General features: G+C 40.0%; 1 protein-coding gene and 1 long non-coding RNA gene across 4 annotated transcripts in view; both read left to right on the top strand.

The window, feature by feature from the left end:
• Nucleotides 1–470: 470 nt before the first annotated feature.
• On the top strand, nucleotides 471–12,845 carry LOC137474763 (uncharacterized). Its single transcript, XR_010999477.1, has 2 exons — nucleotides 471–1,804; nucleotides 10,528–12,845. It is a non-coding gene; the product is annotated as an uncharacterized lncRNA (long non-coding RNA).
• Nucleotides 12,846–15,257: 2,412 nt separating this feature from the next.
• The window catches only part of NUP205 (nucleoporin 205), a 45,179-nt gene continuing 38,480 nt past the window's right edge, over nucleotides 15,258–21,956 (top strand). Inside the window, exons 1-5 of one of the 3 annotated variants that reach the window (XM_068191603.1) lie at nucleotides 15,258–15,388; nucleotides 18,349–18,491; nucleotides 19,528–19,699; nucleotides 20,621–20,765; nucleotides 21,613–21,772. In XM_068191603.1, coding sequence (XP_068047704.1) covers nucleotides 15,361–15,388; nucleotides 18,349–18,491; nucleotides 19,528–19,699; nucleotides 20,621–20,765; nucleotides 21,613–21,772 — 648 coding nt within the window. In that variant the 5' untranslated portion in view covers nucleotides 15,258–15,360. The other 2 variants (XM_068191605.1, XM_068191604.1) reach the window with 2 other exon arrangements.

Raw genomic sequence — 21,956 nt, forward strand, 5'->3', positions numbered from 1 at the left:
CCGCCGGGCCGGGGATGCGGAGCTCTCCGCCGGGCAGGGCCGTCCCACCGCCCTGCTCCGGGAACTCCCCGTCCGTAGACTCCCTGCAACTTCAGCTACCTGTTGCTGGACATTGAACCGCGCGGTTTTCAAGCAGTGGGTCGATTTCTTTAAAAATATTTCTTTTCCTGTCATTGGTGTTGCTTTGGGGTTTTTTCTCCCTGCCGGGTCGAAGCGATCCCGTGTACCGCTCCGTCGGACTTTGCCGGTTGCTGGCTACAGCGCCGGGGGATGTGCTGCGCTGTGCTCTGCAGCAGCGCCTGGCGCGGCTGTCGGCGGCTCGGCCGCGCTCCGCGAAAGCCGCCCCGGGCAGCTCTGCCTCACGGCGCCCGGGCCCTCGCCCGCCGGCGGAGCGGGACTGCGCCCTGCCACCGCCACAGCCCGCCGGCCGGCCGGCAGGCCAGGCCACCCCCGCGCCGCCTCCCGCCTCACCCTCCTCTCGCTTGATTTTCACTTTTTATTTTGTAGAAACTCAGAGAAACTATATCGCTTCTGTCCCCTCTTTCTACCACAGATACCCGGTGCCGTGGACCTGTTCAAATTGCACCCATATCCCTTTCTTTCTTCTGTGATCCCCAATGTTGCACAAACCTCAGCTGACAGAGAATGCTTTTACTCATCGCCTTTATAGCTCTCTTGTGGCTCTCCCGGCCGGGCATCCTTAGCTCTCAGGACAGCCAGCCTCATCTTAGATGTTTAATTATCAGTTATCTCCAGTGCACAAACTATTGCTACTCGTGCCATGACAATATGCATAAGTATATTTCGCCTGAGAATTTTACTTATTTCAGCAGTTGATAGGACAAAGAGGTGTTCATCACCGAATGCACTGACACAATCATTACATTTAATGGCATGGATTTTTTTTTCTCCTGTGATTTTGTTTCTTAGTTTGAAGTATTATACTAGTACAGCTTTGTACAATATGCCTGTTCAACTAAAAGTGGAACTTGTGTTGACATAGCTTATCTCCTTCGTAAAACAAGTTAATGTTACCTTGTGCATATTAAATTTTAGACTGATATATGTATCTCCCCCACAGGAAAGCTCTATAAATTAACTTTACTACTCCTTGCTGTAGGCAAGACCCAGGTCTGCATAAAAAGATATGCTGTTTTCAGCAGTAGTCTTGACATGTGAACTCAAATGCAACGTAATTCAGAAAACAAAACATAAAATGGAATGCAAATACCTATATATGTGAGAAATTCTGTTTCTCTGCATATATCTTAGACTGTAACATATACTTAATATATCAATGTAAAAGTAACTAGTCAGTATATATTAATCAAATTCAGGTGAGTGTATGTGTATAATAATGTATTTCTCAAAAACTTTATTATTTTCACATTTTCCTATCAACTGATGTATAAACCATTAGGTTCCAGAAGTACCCATTATGTAAGTAACTTATATAAGTAATGTGATTGTTGACACACCTAATAACCAGCAGCATTTCCTATTGAATAAAAGCAAGTACTCTGACTTGGAAAGAAAGGTTAAAAATAATATAACTAAAAGCTGCAATTTTGAGTATGAATTGAGGCTGTTAATATTAAGTGAATTCTGTGCTTTCTTTTAATTCAGAAGTAAGGAGTCTTTCCCTTAGTGAACATTTGTTCAAATCATGTTGCCGATACCTGCATGAACAGATAGCAGCAGCATCCAATAATAACGTAGGAAAAAATCTACATGGGTGAAGACTACTCTGGCTGATGTTACCAAAAGTTATCCATAGCCATGCTTCCACCTCTTATTTAATCTGGTAAGAATAATTCACTAGGCCATCATGTGGCCATTTTAAAGTTTTAATATGTCCTTTAATTAATTATTTTATTACTTTTAAGTAATTGTAATTTTTTTCATAAGGTTACTTAACCACATTTTGACACCTTATTTACTCTTGGAAATGTTTGGGTTTCATTTTTTTTTAATTATTCTGATAACTCAGCAGGACTGTTCCTAATAAATAATTTCCATGTTCATAAAAATGTATTTTGGAATACATTTTCTTGGAAATAACCACTATGCACTAGCTGGAGTAAAAATGTCTGTTCATATGATTTATATATTGTGGTTCAACCCCCAGTTCCCTGACATTTGTTGCATATGCACTGTCATGCATGTACTGGGAAATTGTTCTCCCAGGCAATGATCCACAGTCACTGTCTTGAGGAACAAACATAGGAACCTACTAGGATTCTGCAGTTTGGTGTGAAGCCAAGCTATTTTCAGGATTCCGCCAGTGTTAAGCCACCACCATTTCAAATGGCTGCCAACCTATTTGGAGGAAACAATGGAAGGTCCAGAGAATGGACTAGAGAAAGACATGATGGTGGTGTACTGATACTGGCAGGAAAGGAGGAGGTGGAGATCAAGTAATTCCATGCCTGGTTAGGATAGAGAGTACTTATGCTGGGACTTTAGGATGGTAAACGTTGCAAAGCAACTGCACAGACTGCAATCTGCAGCATATTCAGCAACAAAGAAACGATACAGCAGCACCTCTGCATGTTGACTTTCTGCTCACTGGGGTTGATAATGGTCTACCGCTGTGTGCTAGAAATATTTATCACACGTATATTTCACTGTGTTGGTACTGAAGAAAATTTCCAGTTTTATAAAGTTCATCACCCCAAGCTCTGCTGGCAGCAGTGGCTGAATGTATGTGCCTGTATTTCAGGCTGAAAGTTGGGTTTCATAAATAGAAAAAAAATTCTTTTTCTTAAGCTTCTGCAAAGCCTCATGGATCGCTACAGAAAGGTCACAGATATTATTATAGAATGATATACAATAGCTAATAACAGGTTTTTTAGAAATTCAGCCTTATTTACTGAAACAGAAATACGAATTGCTCTGCAGACTGCAATGGATGTTATTGATGTGTCCACTCCTTTTCTCACTCTTGGAGGTCCAAACATCTTTCTGCTTCTCTGACTAATGATGCCTTTTACTTGGCAAATGCACTGGAGAAAGGAACTGCATGACTCTTCTGACTAACTGTAGAATATTAAGAAAGGGCTTTGTTGGGAAATTAAGGGCAGGTGGAGGAGCCTTACAAACACTCCGATCGATACTTGCTGCAAGTGGCAGATGTTCACTATGTCTTGTTGGAAATCCCTGAGAGGAGAAGGAGATCTCTATGCTGCTCTGGAAAACAAGATGAGTGAATTGTCCTGCTCTTTCTTAAATGAGAGAAAAGAGTGGTGAAAATTAATATATTATAAAGATAATGAGAGAGATGTATCTTTATGTTTTTGAATTATTAGGGGGAAATGAGAACCTCAGTGGGATGCTTCAGCCTATTTTTTTTCATTACAACCTTATTTTTTCAGCATAACTCTGGCACAGCACACCTTATCTGCTAAGTGCACCTATCTTTTTGCAAATGAAAGCAGAAATCATTCCTGTTTTGTGGTAAGGGTTTGTGGGGATCTCCAGGAAGCTCCCACTATTTGTTAACCTCAGAGTGCACTTGAAGTAATGGCATAACATCCTAATAATCTTCAGAGTGGGTTTTTTTCACAATTTACAGCAAATCTTCCTGGGTGTTTTTTTTTCCTTGTCCCAAACTCCTCTGAATCTACACACTCATGTCCAAGTTAACACAAGTTGTCATAAACATCCTTCTAGCTCTTGTTTTGCCTTCTGGCTCCTGTGCTGAAATCCATTCCCAAAATTCTTGAACTTCTCTTTCCTATCCTCTTTCTTTTTGAAGTATTTTTTATTCATTAAACAATCTGTTAGGTTAAAGTTCCTTATCATAATGGGGCCTTTGTTGTCAGAGATAAATTGCAATTATTTGTTATTTCTGCACTGAACTCAGTGCCAATGATCATAGGTTTTCTTTTTTTTTTTTTTTTTTAATCAATTTTGGAATGTCATTCCCATCTGTTTTTCCAGTTTGGGCTTCCCTAGGAAGTGGTTGTTCTCAGCGAACTCCATAATGTGTAAAAAAATAAGAAGCCTCTCTCTCTTCATCTCTTTTCTGTAGAAATCCTGTGCTGGTCTTGGAATGGGACGGAGGGAAGAAGATGCTGGGCTATTGAGAGAGAGAGAGTTTCCTGTTACTGAATAGTAACAGGACTTGAGTTTGCAGTTTTATGTGCACCTCTGTAGCAATTTTACCTTGAAGTATATTTTCAAGAGCTGAGAAAAAGTCTTAGAGCAAAAGGTAATGGATAAATCAGAAGGATGAGCAGCATTGCATAGCAAGGTACTGAAGTAATTCTATTGCAGAAGTGAGAGAGACCATACAGATGATAAACCAAGAGGGCTGCACTGCTTTGCTCTGTGCATAAAAATGGAGCACAGTTTTTGCCCTAAGATCTCCTGTAACACATGCAGGTCAGCATCATGTGCACTAGAAAGGAACAGACTATAAAGCAATTGGCCCGAATTCAAGAATTTTATATTGCTGAAGGTTTGATTACAAGTGTTTTATAATCTCAGCATTTTGAAATGTTTAATTTTGGTAATTCATCTCATAAAATGTGAAAGGAAGCCAAAGAATGCTGAACAAATTATAAGCCAAAGTATGTTTGCTATTGCTTTTTTTTTTTTTTGCATTTGATGTTGCAATAAATATGCCTGCCCTGCAATCTGTATTCCTTTTAACTCATGGGATGCTGCCACGTTTTTTGAGTGGCAGGAAGAGCAGGTGAGCCCAGATGCATAGCAAACAGCACGAGGTGGGAACACAACATTGGGTTCTTGTTTGTGGACCACCATGATGACCACAGTAGAGAAGGTGGCACTAAACAGATGGAAACAGGCTCATGGCTTCATACAGCTCATTTTCTCTTGCCAGTGATGGCATCTGGATACCACCTGGCTTAGATGCAGAGCTATGGCATAACATAGGATGTGGTAGGAATACTTCCCTCAGCAGCGTTTTCAGGCTAACCACCTTTTTGGATTTCAAACAGCTTTTTCGTAACTTCAGTCTTCACATTTCAGTTGAGTGGTTTGAAAACAATATTAGCCCTACAACTCCGTATTTGAAGTGACATCATTTGACAGCCTTAGTAAGTCACCTGGGTCTGTTACAATAGAGGGGTTCAGCAGTTGACTTCCCATGGATAAATCTTTCACAGCTTATCCTATTATGGCCTGTTAGAAGTCCTGGAGGTCCTGTTCACATCCCTTCAGTTCTTGTAGAAAAGCCAGCGTTATTTTGCTTTATGGCAGCACTGATCCATTTCTCAGGAATGTCCCTCTCTTGCATTCAGTTTGACCAACAGTCACAAATAGTAATATTTGAGGCAGTGCCATAAAGTTTGGGCTGGATGTGCTGATACATATAACCCATGAGACAATATCAGGGAGGGAAAGAGGTGGTACTCAAAAAAAAAGTGTGCATCTGGAGGAACACACACATACTGGAATTGCAATGGAAGCCATCAGCATTCAGCAGGAGATGAATGGTCCAGATGATCTTGTAACAGAAGAGGGCACTCAGGGGCCAGACAGCAAAGAAACCTTATCACATTATACAATGAGGGGAAATTATTCAAATATGGGTAGGATCCTCTCATAAACTGGACACAGATCATAGCTGAGGGCTACTAAGCCTGGGTTTCATCCATGCATAAAAAGAAAGTCCAGCCACTTCAAAACAATCGTTACAAATACGCTCAAGCCAACTCATCTGAAATATTTGAAGTAACATGCCGGTGTAGACAGAACTTCATTATGTTACTTATTGTTTTCAGGGAGTCATCACCTGCTCTTTAAAGCAAAACATACATTACGAGACAGAATGATTGCTCATTATTGTCATATTCCTTAATTGCCTTCTATATTAGTGCATTCAAAGGAATGTATTTTTCCTCTTCTGTCCTTCTCTGCCTTCATCCAACAGCACTCAGCATTTTCCACAGAGCTCAAAATTGCTCACATTCTTATAAAAATGCCTCAGCCATATGCGATTTGCTGAGATGAAATAAAAAGTGCATGACTTGAGAAAATGCAATACTTTCTCCTGCATATTGATTCCATGGCTGCTGTATAAACAGGAACTGTCCATTACAAGAACTTCCACTGACTTTTTCTTGTGTTGGAGCTCATGTTCTGCATAAGCCAGGTGTGACAGGAGCTCACCTGTCAAGAAAGTATGACTTTGCATTAAAGGGTTGGCATGAACTTTGATGCTTGTAAATATATTGCACCAGCCGAGCTCCAGCTGCAACCTTGCAATTTTCCAGACAGATATATTTCCTTTTGCCAAAAGGAATGTGAGCTACTGCAGCTAATTTTACGTTATATAAATAGTGCTGATAGAGAGACAAGCCAGAGATTAGATAGGTTAGATAGGCAAAGTAATAGCTTAAGTAGGAAAGTCAAAGCATTCATTAATCAGAAATATGAATTATGTTCCTTAAGGAGCTGCAGGAAACCAGCTGAAATGAGGACAAATGAGAGATCCGAGAATAATTAGATCAGTTTTGCATATAGGCAGCACTGTAACTGAGACTCTTTATGACAGAGATGCTTGTTGTACAGAGAAATTTGGCTCTTATATTCTGATAGAGAACATTTCCTCTTAGCTTGTGCTTGACACGCCGACAGAGGGAAGGTTGTGCTGTGTGCCTTGTGCTGCTCTGCCCTCTTTCCCCTCTGCTCCATCTTTCCCCCAGCACTCTGTACCATGACTGGACCAGGCCAAGAGCCACTATGGGTCAGGAACATATCCAGGGGGAGCAAGGACCAAGCTGGCATCCTGACCACATTTTATAGATTAACCAATACACCTAAAGCATGGAAAGATACCTTTCTTTTTTAATATACTTTTTTTTATCCTTCCATATGAATTTTAAAATTGTACTATGTTTTCCTTGGCAACATTTTAAAATCATTGGTACTTCAGTGTATGAATATGAGAATTTCCTGCTAACAGGCCAAACATGGAACTAAAGCCCTGGGTAGACCCATTTTGTTTTACTCCTAATAATCCAGCATTTGTGGGTGTTAAGGAATGATAAATTGCGTCTTCTTAAATAGGTCATATTAAACTGTAGCCAGTCAGCTCTGGTAGGTGCCATAGTTTGCTAAAGCAAATAAATCAGGTGCTGGTTTTTATTTCAAATCACTTTCTTCTTTTTTTTTTTTTTTTTTTTCTCCTGTTTACTTTCTTTGTGTTGCTACCATACTTAGCAAAATTAATTTTTGCATGGAAAAATTCTGAAGCATGGAAAGCTTCAGAACTGATGTGCCTCAAACATTTCCACTTATAGTCTATTGTGTCATGCATGCCTGAAGTGTTTATAATTCATTTTATGCAAACGTTCATGCTGTACTGTGCAGTTGTCAGATTGTCATGGGAAGAAGGTAGTATATGCTCAGTGTTTTGTGTGGTTTTAGTCCATGCCTAGCAGTATTTCTCTTGACTAATACACAAACCAGTGTAATGTCCAAAAGCCACAGAATCTGAAACTTTTAGGTATTTATATTTGCATGGAATCCCATGAAAGTACCCTGATTTCCAAAACAACTGAGCATTTGCAACTTCTCCTGAGGTCAATGAAAACTCATGTTCTCTGAAAGACAGTTTCATTCTGCAAGTTTCCACACAGAATTCTATGTTGAATATTAGACCTACACTGTGGAAAACACTATGTACAATATTATGAGCATTAAGATTAGGTGGGGAGCCAGCTGCTTCCCAATTGTGTAAAAAGACTTGGCTAAAGTCAGGGACAAGAGAGAAGTGAGTTGCTGGTTGCTTGCTTCTTCACTCCGCTTTGCAGACAGGAACCCAGACATTGGATTTCCTTCCTCTGTGTAATATATACCTTTCCTCATTCTTCTGAGCAGTATATACTTTGACTCATCTCAGGCCTACTTCAAAGACACAGAAATCAAAGGGAACACTCTCAGACCTTTCCTACTAGAGTGAAGTCATACATTGTTCACCTCAGGACAGGTAAACAGGGAGTTATCTCAGCTGAGCTCTTAGTAAAGACAAGGGAGTTAATTTTTCACTGTCAAGATCTCATTAAAATTCAAGTTTATTTAAATTTAATAATTTGAGTGAAAATACCACTATGGATATTAAAAAAAAAACAGTTTAAAAAGTAAAGTATCTATTTTTGAGGTACATCTACTTTCATGCACAGAAATAGCTCTCAGGTCTCAAAACATGCAAACTGCTGAAAGAATAATGGTTCTGTTGTACTCCTATAAAAAGCAGGACCAGGTGGTCTAATCGAGTTTTATTAGGCATTGCTTTCTAATTGTTGACATGACTGAGCCATCAAAGCTGTAAAAGGTGCTTGTCTAATATTCTTAGCAGTGTATTTCCTTAAGAAAACTTAGCTCTGATACAGCATTCACCTTTAATTGATACCTTTCCTCTCAGATAACTGTAGAATTAAGATAATAAGAGTCAAATTAGTTTTTCATGGCTCATCTTCATCTTATGTAGAGTTTTAAAGTTTAGGTATGTCCTCCTTATAGGAGGTCTGCATGTCTCAGTCTGCAGAGGGCTGACAACTGCCATGGAGCAGACTGACAGCACAATTACCTGCAAGGTGTGCCCTATTGGGAAAAGGCTGAGCTTCAGCAGTTTGGTCATGTCACAGCATGTGACAAAATGTTACCAAAGAGGCGATTACTCCTGTCCTACCACACTCCTTGTGTCGATTGGTTCTAGCAATGGCAGCCATGCATAAATTGAAGAACTTCTTACGAAGCTATCTAAGCCATGATTTGGATGAGAAAATGTGGGATGTGGGCAGAGAAGCATGGTAGAAAATAACACACACTGCCCTGGGTGATACTATAGCTGAGTGTGCACTTACTGAACTGCATTGTATTCTTCTCCTTGATTTTAAATACCAGCAGTTAATAACTATCCCCTTAATGCTGTCCCAGTTTGTGTTTGCACAGTATTTAAAGAGGAGGTAAGTTGCTTACAGACAGGGATTCCTAGAAATGAAGCAGGCTGTTAACTCTAGAGGGATACCAGCTCCTCAAAAAGCTAGCTTTTTGTCTCATGTTATGCATGAAAGTTCGTGTGAGGCAAAACTTGGAGTCGGATCATTATTTCATGGAGCCATGAATAGAGAGAAAAGACATAACTTTCAAACAAGAAATCAGTTTATTGAGAGCACTGGGGCTGTACGACTTACTGAATTATCTGAGTAGGTAAACAAACCAGAAAGTATTGAAAGAATAGCTGTGATAATGAAAATAAAAACATTGTTTTTTTCTTGCTGAGATCAGAAAAAAAATCCACTCTATGAATACAGATTGCCTAGGTTTTGAATTTCTGTAAAGGAAAAAAGTTATAGCTGGTCAGGTTGACAGAGCTGGTAGTTTGCTTTCACATATGGCTCAGGCTTTCAATAACTCTGCAAAGCAGTTAACACAGAAGTTATATTTTTTTGTGAAAAAAAAGTGAATTAATATTCGAGTCAAACACATGCTGATGTGTTTGACAAAAAGACTTGATCACTGAGACAAATCACAAGAGAAATATTCTTCAGCTGGTGGTCAGATTAGCCTTTTGAATGGTGGGATTTTCTCTGCCCCGTTCCCTGGCAGGTTCCAGTTGCATATCTGATGGAAGTTTAATTATTTTCACAAAATTAAGTGTCACTAACAAGAGACTGAGATTGTAGAATGCCAAAGATCCCTCCAACATTCATGGGAGGTAGCATTTGTATATTAAGCTGGAAAGAATTTAGCAAGCCTCTCACAACCTGAACACAGAATCTGAACTCCTCCAGTGAAAGGGAGGCATCAGTCTTCCCTATAATGCTCTTTGGATCTCACCTCAAAACTGACACTAGACTTCCTGAGAAGTTCTGGGAAAATATACTTTGAAACACATTTATCATCATCCAATATGAAACAATGTCAAACTAAGACACCCAAAAGGCATAATCAAATCCTCATTAAAACTATGGCCATCTAATTTTTAGGGGTTTCTCATAGCTTAGTGTCCTTGTGTAGTTATAGTCTAAATATACCTGCAAGCAAACCTTTCCCTCAGTGTTTCAGAATGAGTCAGTACCTCAAGCTTCTCCTGGGCTGGACCACACCATGACTACTTGTTTCTGCAGACAAACTGCTCATTAAAGAGGACTCAGAGTGATGCATAAGAAAAACAAAATTATACTGTTAACAGGCAGATGCCCAGGAATGCAGCTGAGTGATGCAAATACAGCAGGAGAAGACTTTAACAGATATGCGACTTCCACTGAAATATTTTGACATCAGAACTGATTAATACAATTGCTTGTTCTAGAAATTGAATTTGTTCAGTCCATGTCCTTTAAATTCTTGCTCCTGAACATAATTCTTCCTGATTCTCAGCAAACTTACGTGAAACAAAAAAATGGCCTGGAGCAGAAAGCAAATCCTTTCTTATCCTACCTATTTACACAGGGTTTTTTTTCAAATAACTTATCTCAGAGCGTCACAACAGGGAAAGTATTTCAGTAACAAATTGTCAGAAGTGCACAAACTATATTTTGTGTATAGGTTGCTTCTTGTCTTCTGCCCAGAGAGCTCCAAAGAAGTGGACAGCGCTGGGAAGATAATTAACAAAATGGTAGCATAATTTCTGAAGCAATTTTACATTGCAGTAGAGATGGCATTGCAAGATACTCTTTTCCTGAGGTTCATTGGTTCCTGTATCAATTTCACTCAGTTTGTAAGTATAATGATTTGTTTCAATTTAGCTTAAATTGATTCCCTCTCCCATTTCTTGCATTATATCTAGTTACAGAAACCCTCTGCTTTGCATTAATAGCACAGAGATTTTTGTGCAATTTTACACATCTTCAGTGTTACCCAAGTGAACTCATTATACTCTCGTAGCTTTGAACTTATTCCAACCCACCCATTCTTGGATGGGAACCCAAAAGAATGAAAGAAGTATATAAGTCAGCTGCAGAATATATACAACATACTTCAGAAAGTGCTCAGTGTGAATTACAGGATAAAGCCTGAATTTGCAAAACTGGCAACTTGCAAAAACATCAGCCGTCCTTAAATCTGATATTTAAATCCCTGGACGAATGAATATCAATAAGGCAGTTGATGTGCCAAGACTTCTATTTACTATATCAAATATCTTCACTTTGCTTACGTGTTGTTTTTGCAGCATTTCCTTGGTTGTAGGTTTCTGCACCTCTTGTTGTCAATTACTAGCAGCTACATCATTACACTAATCAGATCACCTTCTGGGCTAATAACTGCCTCATTGCCCTCAGTAGCTGAATGGACAAATTATGACAGAAAAAGAAAGACTATTCTTCATTTCAGAATAGAGAAGAACGAGAAACAAAACAGATAGCTTTAATGGCCCCAAAGCAGGAATAGGGAAAAAGTAACTCGCAATACATCACAGAGCCAAGAACACTATTTTGACTTTACCTCTGAAGCCTGAACAAGGATCATACAGACCCAACTGACAAGCAGGATATTGCTTATCAAGGCATTCATTTCTGGTCAGATGCCTATAGTCACTAGCTGTCCTCACCTGCACAGGAAGGGCAGCGCTTGCTGTTGTTCGTCTCCCCCTGCTGACCCCAAGGAAGGTGTTCATATAACTTTGAGAACTTTTAGCTCATTCTTGCTTTTCACTAGATAAACTGCTTACATGAGCTAGCGACAACCTCACACAGTTTCTTTGATGAGTTTGGATACCTTGGTGACACTAGAAATATCTAGGATGGAAGACAGAGAAATTACAAAATTATTTTGTTGAGAAATGCTGCACGGAAAGGTCTCAGATCTTTTCCTAAGATTTGATGCCAAGCTAACGATCTCCATGTATAAAGCATGCTTTTTGCAGCAAAGACAGGATTATAGCCAGCTAACGAGTTTCTAGGAAATTTTGCCAGCACGTAAGACAATTCAGGGTTTTTTACTCTGCCAACTAACATTAAACAAAAATACGTTATTTTTCCTGTGTTCAGATGATAGGGCCAGGCTGAAGATCCATTCAATCAGCATTCCAGGCCTGCTGTGAGATGCTATACCCATTTTTACAGAACAGTAAGCTGAGATGCACAGAGTTAGTGTCAGTCAAAACAAGAGCTCCAGGAAGTCATATGGTCTAATCAGTAGCCAGAAATGTTTCTGGCTTTTTGGGAAAGAGGCATATTTCACAATGCAAGGACTGGTCTATTTATGTAGATGCACTTCTACAAGGCAACTTTTTCAGTTTCAGCTCCAGTGCTGAAAAGCCTTTTTTCATTTTTCTCCATTATGTGATGGAGATATGAAAGATGTGATCATAACGACGCTGAAGATTAAAGGTAGGAAATTAAGTAGGGCCTCTTAGGCATTTGAACAATACTCTTTTCTTGGCTAATAATTAGTCTTCCTGCTAATAATAACATGTAAAGAGAGTAAATTATATCATCATTATTATCTTCGTATCTTGATGTATGACTTGACTAAGAACCACTAGATAAAGTACTATCAAAATTAAGAATGTTACACCTGTAGCACATCACAAACCACCTACAAGTGACAAAGAGTAGATTCCCACTGTGCAGCTCATTTTAATTATTAATGAGTTATTTCCACCTATAGAAATTAGTGTAGCTCTCCCACCACACAAACAGAATTCGCTACCCTACAGGCAATTTGGAACCTCCTTTCCCTGGAATCCAAGGGAATTAATATCCATCCCAGGTATTTAGTGTCAGCCTACCTTTGATACTTCACAGATTTCTGTCTAGTAATTAAAGATGAAAGACATCGGTGCCCCTTCTTGAACCCATCTGTGTCGCAGAACTTGCTGAGAGTTGTTGTTAGGGAGAGGAATGAGGTAATCTTTCCCTATAGTGACTTGTGAAAAATAGACTACCAAACCAGCCAGTGATCCTGGGCCTAAATTAAAGGACAGCAAATAAAGCAAGAATAAGCAAGAATTAACTATTCATGGACTTCCCTACTCATTAAAGCATGGATGGATGGATGCAGTTATGCCAATAAAAATATGTGCAGAATGTATGGTATGGTGTATCTAGAGGCCTCTCTTACTTCACCCATACTAGGAGCTGAACTGTCACAACTATTTTGTATTAAAATATCACATTGCTGACAGAGAAAGAATATAATAAATGCTGTACAGCTGGAGCCAAATGTGGTATTTTTTCTTCTGCAGTTCAGCTGCCCAATGACCTACCCCTTGCAATCCCCTATTTCAGGCTGTCTTTCTTTTTTTTTCTTGTTGCTATGTGACCCTAGGTCAATTGGCAAGGAGAGGAAAGAATTATCTGGAAATTAAAAATACTAAATCTGCAGTGGTTAGAAAGGCTTTTTTCCTTCAACAGAGTTAAAAAAAAAAGTGGGTGCAATCTGGATGTATCTGAATGCCAAAAGAAATATGACAGCTATTAATGCCTGGGAAAGGTTTGGTTTTGTTTTTTTTTTTAAATTCAATTATTTATTTCTCTCTCTTCTTTAAAATTTCATGTTTCTTAACGAATCACAGCATAGGAAATCACACTGTAAGCCAATTTTTTTCAGTAACTTTTGAACCTGTTGCAATTTCTGAGTCAATTCCAACCTCATCTGATCATAGGCTAGAGGGCTTATAAACTTAGTGAAAATCAGGGAATGTATAAAGGAAAATGATCAAAATTAGAATCACTGTGGAAGGAGAGACTGAAGCAAAACCTCGAGCTATCCATTGCATTTGCTGTGGCCAGGTGATCAGCCCACGGATCTCCAAGTTTATCTGATACCTGCCTTTCATAGTCATGGATCTTGGGGTGGCACATGGGCAGCAGAGGAGCAGAACTACGGCTTCACAGGGAAGGATGCACAGGAGAGGATACAGGAATGCCCCACCCAGGTACCAAGGCTGCTTTAGTTCAGCTGCTTGGGGAATAACATCACTTATTTTCTACTTTTACCTCTTGCCTGGCATTCTTCATTTCCTAGAATGCAATGAACAATTCACTTGTCATTCTCATCATTACAGGTTTAGTCTGTTCATGGCTAAGACCAGGATAAGGTAAATCTCAAAGAAATATGGTACCTTTGACTAAATCAACAAATTAGGCCAAATTATTGAAAACACTTGCATCTGTTGAACTCTGAGAATGCCCCTCTTTTCTAAAATGTTCATTTCTCTCTCCTCTTCTGGCTAAGCGAAACAGTTTCTCTGTTTTCTGTCTCCTTTTTCCTACAGCTGCCTTGCCAATTCACTCTCACCCCAGGAGCACTACTCTCTCTATTACCCCTTCTGCCATCCCGTTATAGGGGAGATCTACAGAAGCAAAGATGGTTATTTTGCCAATTTCTCATGGGTCTAGTTCATTGGACATGGTTTTGCAACCATTAAATACTGGTTTAATAAAGCTCAAGAGGGGAAACTATTGGAACTAAAATTGAGTACTTTTGATGAAAATTTTTATCTTAAAGGTAAGACAGGAGGGAATTTCTGTAAGAATGCTGATTACTACTGGGAGAGAGAGTGGTAAATTCACTTCAGACACAAACTACTTCTAAGATACTGATATTTGTTCCTCAGCTCCAGATAAATAAGTGTATAAACATGCTTTTTCTTTTCTTTTCTTCGTGCCTGGTACATTTTTTTTTCTTTCTTGCACTTTTTTTTCCCTTGCACATACTTTGAGTTTAAGTGCAGTTTTCTTCACAGGATAACTCCTATCAGAGCTGGCAGTTTTTTGTTTTTTCCTTCCCTATACAAGATTGCAGGCCCTAGTTCACATTCAAAAGTTATTTATTGTGTCTATTTTTTTTTAAGACTTCAATCAGAAACCAGACAAGCTGGAATCATCCTGGTGATTTTTTTCCAGTTAAAAAATAAATTTATCTATTCTAATAAATGTATCTCCTAGTGCAGTGTCTGAATTCAGGTATTTAGCCATATTCAGTGAAAGCGGCTTATAGGGCAGGGTTTGGAAGGAAAGACTCACTTGCGCGTGGCATGGAAAGGGAGAGAAAAACTGCACGGCACGGAATCGCGGTGTTATTTACATGAGAGGAGCGAAGGCAGGAGCGCAGAAGCCCGGCGCTCTCCCTTTCCCGCAGCCGCCTGGAGGGAACACGAAGCCGACTGACGCGATGATCCATTAACCTGCATTAACTACAGCTCCCATCAGCCCGGGCGCGGGGCTGCCCCGCCGCCGCCGGAGCCGCTGGCCCTGCCGGAGCCCCGGCGCAGGAGCGGCCGCAGTGTGGTCGTGCCCAGCTGCGCTGTCCCGGGGCGGAGGCGAGCCCGGGGCCGGGGCGAGCCCGGGGCCGAGGCGAGCCCGGCCCGGCGCGCCGGGGTCAGCCGGGCCTTCCTCGGGCGCCGGCGCCGCGACGCGCCTCCCTCTCCCCAAGATGGCGGCTCCGTTGGCGGTAAATTCGGGTAAGAGCAATCTGAGCGTAGGGCTGCGGCTTCTCCTCCATCCTCTCCCCGCCGCCGTCCCGCTGCCTGGCCGCCGGCAGCCCTGCGCCTCTCCTCCGAGCCCGCGGGACCGGGGCGGCCGCGCTGGGCAGGCCGGGCGTGGCGAAGCGGCGAGGCGAGGCCCGGGCGGGCAGCGGGGAAAGGCTGCGGGGCGCCCGGTGCGGGGCGCGGTGTGCGGGCAGGCGCTGGGAGAGCGGCCTCCCGTGCGGCGGTAGCCGGGCTCGGGCCGCGCAGAGCTGCCCGGCGATGGAGCTCCGCGGTCAGAGCTGCCTCCATGCCTGGCTGGTCCTAGCGGGAAGTCACGTCAGGCAGCCAAGGCCTCCTTGTTTAGAGGGGACTGTGGTAACTCGGTGTGCACGTGGGTGCGCATCTATTCGGTATTACGCTCATCTCATAATGCTGTGTGGTGTAAGAGGCAAAAGAGGAGTACATCCAGAATTTTGCCCTGCTTTTTACGTATAGTGCCATTGAGTAGTTAGAGAAAACAAAGCCCCTATCCCTCTTTAGCTTTCTTTTTGTAAGACCGAACCAGGTCACTTCTTTCAGCCTCTCATTCATCCTGTTCTCTGGCTCGCTATTTCAGTGTCTAGCTCTGAGGAACCCAAAATTAGACACCGTATGGGAGTGAAGGACTCTGAGATGCCTGAATAATCACTTACTTGCATCTGCTGGCTACAGCTGTTCACACAGCTTGGCGCCTGTAGGCAGCCTTTGCTGTGAGCCTGTGCTGCTGACTGGTGTTCAGCTTCCAGTCTGCCAGGACATTGGAGTATTTGACACTTGGGTAAAGCTGCTCTCCAGAAGTTCCCTTGGTCTCCAGCCTATGCAGTGATTCTGTGTTAGTGCATTTACTCTTGTTGAGCTTCATTAGGTTAACAGAAGGAGAATGGAGACCTTGTGAAAAACAGTTTTCACTTTAATATAGGCCAAAAGGTCTGTAAATAAGGTTTTGTATGCCAATAGTGACAGTTAATAGTTACTACTAATTCCAGCTAATAGAATGAAAACATAAATTCCTGTAGCAAGCAAGGAACAAATTTTACAGAGATTTTTTTTAATCTCACTGAATGGATTGAATCCCTGTAGCCTTACAGGAAAGCAGTAATAAAGCAGAGACTCCTCATGAAAAACTATGGCTTTGTTGAAGTGAAAATTGGAGTAGTTCAAATGAGACTGTTTTATGAGTTGCACAGCAAGAGAGTCTACAGCCTTATAATTAGAAATCACTGGGGGAATAAAGAGTTTTTTCCAGGAAATACGAGAAAAATGAAAAGGAGATGTGGCACTAGAACTAGTAAAGATTTTGCCTTAGGTTATAGTATATTGTTTGTGGGAACAGACATATCATGGTTGAGTCTATCACTTGGCAAAATGTTCAGAAGCAACCCAGCCTACCTTTTCTTGCTGCCCCCGATGGGACAGTCAGCTTTTCTAAAACTAGTAATAATAGAACAGCTTAAGTGGGAAAAAGTCAGCATGGTTGCTGAAGTCCCACCTCTTCCTATTCCAGGTGCCTACTCCTTTCTCTGCAATAATCCATCTTCGTGCCATTGCAGAGCAAAGTGGGTTGTCGATGTGATCCTGCTTGAAAATAAACTCCTCTTTGGATTAGATTTTGGTTAGAAAAGTTATATCCTCAATTTGTTCTAATTCTCTACAGTACATGTGTTTGGGCTGGTGTAAAGCAATTATATGGTAGGGACAAGAGCAAACAAATGGGCCAGGGAAGTAATTGAACAGCTTTTGGCAGGCACTGTGGTTTGCTGCTGGTGTTTATTACACTTGGTAATGTAGTAAGAGTGAAAAGACAATTTCAAGTGGAAATCTGAACTCTTAACCCACACTGGCTGTGTGGGACAGCCAGTTACAGCTGAGTATGAAATTATGCATCCAATAGTAGCTATTTCTAGGCAGGGGTAACACTGTACGAGTTAAAACAATGAAGCTCAGAAAAGGCAAATTTGTCCCTTTTTTATAGGTTGGCCCAACACAGCCATACTGTCACCGCTGAATGTGTTCTCTCAGTCATTTGTAAATTCACATGTAGCTACTCAGCATGAATGGCTTCACCATTTAAGTATGGCAGTCTTTGATCTGACATTCTAGAGGTACTTTGAAGCTTAGGAGATTGGCATTTTGATTGTTGGGAGGGATATCAATTTTAGTTTGAGTAATCAAAGGAGTTTGTGCTCTCTCAACAGAGAATGTTTTTCTCTGATAAGTGAGGCAGGATTTTGCACCCCTTCCCGATGACTAGCTCAGTACACAATGGTTCATCTCTGACAATGTAGGAGCAATGAGGGTGATTTAAATAGCTTGCTTTTGCTCAAACTGGTTTTTGGTTTTCCCAACTTGCTCAGTCAGGCAGTAATCTTTGGAAATGGTTGAAATTATTTTTCTTTAGCCATCTGCTGTAATGCAAGAGTATTGTATATTTTGATTTGATGGGTTGTTTGGCTAATAGTGAAGGTAGTCCTTTTCTGGAGTGTTCTGTAGAAGTGGTAGAGTCACAGTCCTGGAGGGATTTAAAAGACATGTAGGTGTGACACTTGGGGACATGGTTTAGTGGTGGACTTGGCAGTGTCAGATTAATGCTTAAACTCAATGACCTTAAAGGCCTTTTCCAACCTAATACCTGTATTGTATGACTTTTGGCACCAGAATTTAGGCGTGTACATAATCTTTTTTGGTTCTTTACTTCCCTAAATGCAATTAAGTTTTATATCAGACCATTGTTGTTTTTTGTTTTGTTTTTGTGCCTTAGGAAATGAAAATAGACTTTTCTTGATGGGTGTAAGAGTATACTGGCATGCCAAGAGTAACAGTAAACTAAAAAAGAGTCTACTTATTGAAAATAATATAGAAATAATTAGTTTTCGTCCTTTCTATATTTCAAATACATTGTTTTATCTCTATTTTAGCTGCAAGCTTGTGGGGTCCATATAAGGACATATGGCAGACTGTAATGAATGCCATTTGGAAAAGGCAGCCTGAAGCTGTTCATCGTCTCGATCAAGTTTTAAAGAAGCACAAATCTGACTTCATTTCTCTCTTCAGAAATCCGGTACTGGACTAATGCTCTCTTCTGGAGTGAGCTGGAGAGTTGATGGTTTACTCTGTCTTATATTGTTGTCTTTCATGCCATTTTAGACCCTATCCATTCTTTTCATGTGACATTTTTACAGTACATAACACAGATGTGTTGTACCATTCTTGTTCTGATGTAAGAATACACATAGTATTAAGTGGGAAAAAATAATACATACATATTATATTGTATCTTCTACAGGATAATTTTATCTATGATGATTTTTTTTCTCTCATTATTTGAGTGCTATTTTGAAAGGAATAGTAAAATTATTTGATGATCCATCAGTCACGTGTTAACTTTTCTTGTTACTCTTGTGTGTCTGAAATAAAGCACAAAGCTATTTTGTCTTTTGGTTTTGCTCATGTTTCAGTCAGATTAACAAACATGCAAAACAGGTGAACATGTGAATTTAAAAAATACAGAATGTGTCTTGTTCAGAATGCTAGATAATGTAAAAAACCTCCCTGTTTCTTGGCTGGTGGATCATAAGGTAGTAACTAGAAATATATCTTTTTTCAGTGGTGTAATTTCTCCAATAGTAGATGGCTTTTTAAAATTGAAAGGTCAGGAAATGTAACAATCAGCTGTAGAGTTTCACCAGTATATTTTAGCATCTCAGTTTAATAGAAAACGAATGATGTAGAAAATAGATGGGAGTAACACAACAGTTCTGATCAACAACCCAGATGTCTTTCACTGAGTTGGTACCAATTCCTGCTGAGAATTGTCTCAAAGTTTACTTCCAAACTAGTATTTTGAGTAAACTAAATGTCAGCACTGATTGTATAAGATTATTTTTTTACGTTCTCACAAAGAGACCACTGCTGTCCAAGCCTGAAGCATTTTTAGGATGCCTTTACTATCTCTGTTGAAAAGCACTGCCTTTGTTTTTATGATAACAACCTAACCTGACAGAACTGTATTTGTGAGGAAGGATTAATGTGTAAAGCTTTATTCAGTATTTGATCTTGCCATTGTGAATAACTTCCGATGCTTGTTTCTCTTGCAGCCAAAAAATGTTCAGCAGCATGAGAAAATTCAGAAAGCAAGCACAGAAGGAGTTGCTATCCAGGGTCAGCAGGGAACTAGGCTTTTGCCAGAGCAGCTCATCAGAGAAGCCTTTATCCTCAGTGACCTCTTTGATATTGGAGAGTTGGCAGCTGTTGAGCTCCTTCTAGCTGGTGAGAAGGGAAAATATTTAAGATCTGGAGAAATATCGCTTAAATAGGGCCTTCTTATTTAAGTGTACAATTAAGGTGAAGGCATGATACAGTGAAGGCCTTCGCTTCCTAACACAGAATGTTCTTGAAAAGAAATTCTCACTGTAATGTCATATGGTAGCAGTGTTCTGAACCCTAATGTTTGTATGCTCAGCTATTGCAAAGTATATTCTGAGGAGGTTTTATGATTTACTTTCTATATCATTGAATTTAAACATAATTAAAACATGATGGAGAATTTTTTCATAAAGCAGTGTAATAGATACTGATTCTTCAAATTACGTATTTGTTATACATTGCTGTGTGATTCTATAATAACTGATAAGTAAAAGAAGTGTTCTGGAGAGTGACACATTCTTTGTGTAGAAGAATGATTTTAGAATTGTTAAGTTAATTGTTGTTATTACTAGCTACTGTTCATTAACTTGAAAAAATCATTAAAGAAGTAGATTGCAAGTTTGTCATCTTTGGAAAGCCATCTTCAAGTCACGCTCATTTTCTATTTTGAACTTGAATTTTCAATGTACTTTCAGATAAAAAATTTAATTTTGAATAAAAGATATTTCTGTGATAATCATCTTGAATTGATTATTAAGATGGATACATATCAGTGGCAAATACCATTTGTACTAGGATGTTTAAGGACTAGCACTTTAAAAAAAAATTTTATGTTTTAATAGTTGAGTATTAGTTTTATCAGTAGCACCCACAATATCTGGGATTTCTTTTGAGTGTCTGGAACAAATCAAAGTGATAGTGAATAATCACAGGTACTTTGAATGCGATATTTGTATTTCAATTAGAAATACAACAATTAGAGCTGTTATCAAGGCATGTATGTTCATCTTTCTCTGGCTGTTTCTGTGCATTTTCATTCACTAGGAGAACACCAGCAGCCTCACTTTCCTGGCCTTACAAGAGGTCTGGTGGCGGTTCTGTTGTACTGGGATGGAAAAAGATGCATTGCCAATTCACTGCGAACCCTCATCCAGTCACGCCAAGGCAAGACGTGGACATTGGAACTCGGGTCTGTATCAGGGTGATGAGCTGATCAAAACTCTTTGTTTTGAGTGCTTTTAGAACTAATTTGACTAAAGGGAATATGTATAGTCTTGAATTTGCTTTTTTCTCGTAACCTGATGCAGCTGCTCTCCTGTTTGTTTCTTAAGCATAATCATTTTTTGCACATATTTTTGTTGGATTATAGGGATATCTATTTTATTTTCAGTTCTTTCATGCTACTTCACCTTTTGGCAGTATTTTACTTCAGACACTCTCCCAGTCATTGGTGCTCTAACTAGTGGTGATTGCTCAGTATTTGAGAGCACTGCTGTGTTCTGACTTTCTGTGCATTGTAAAAGGGAATTGTGATCCTGCATTTACTTAAAAGGAATGTCCTATCTCCTGGTGAACATTATATGCTAGTATTTTTTGCCTTGAAAAAGAAAGCAGTGCACACTACTTGCTTCCAGGTTGGCTAGAGAAAGATGAAAAAATGTGTTCTACTGTAAATATAAATTGTGAGTGCAGTATCTGGACAATTGCATTTACTAGTGACAAAGCCTGTGAGTTACGTGCATCTTGTATATAATACTTTTTCCTTTTAATAGAAATCTTAACTAGCTGATCCCTGTTGTATTCTCACATTCCACGTTCTTGAACCTACAACTAGCTAAAGACCCTGTATCCATTAAGCATAATGTTTTGAGAGGGCACTACTTACTGATTAGTGATGCACATTTAGTTGCTCTCTGTACATAATTTATTTGTATGCTTTTTTGTCATCAAATACATTTATGGGATTCATTATTTTAGACATGTTTGTGACTGGAAAACTATGACTAATTGATAAATTTATATTCTTTCCCTTATAGTCAAGAGTTAATTTCCCTGACAACACGCTTTACAGATGACCTAATGGAGCAGGGTTTGACTCAGAAGATCCTTACCCTCGTGTCTCACATTGATTTGAACAATGAATTTGATAAGCTCCAGAGAGAGCGAGGATTGGGCAGTGAGAAACACCGCAAAGAGGTAAAATTCACTGAGCATGGATATTCTGTGCTGCTGAACACATTAGGGTAGAGTTAGACTGCAAGGAGTCCTTTACCTTTGCACAGTCTGCTACTGTCTGAGATCACAGGTACTGCTCCACAGCTTGTGCAGTATCAGTGTGGGATTCACGTTGCTTCCTGCATTTCTATTTTGCTGTTGCTCC

Source organism: Anomalospiza imberbis, chromosome 5 (assembly GCF_031753505.1).
Source record: "Anomalospiza imberbis isolate Cuckoo-Finch-1a 21T00152 chromosome 5, ASM3175350v1, whole genome shotgun sequence".
Taxonomy (NCBI): Eukaryota; Metazoa; Chordata; class Aves; order Passeriformes; family Viduidae; genus Anomalospiza; species Anomalospiza imberbis.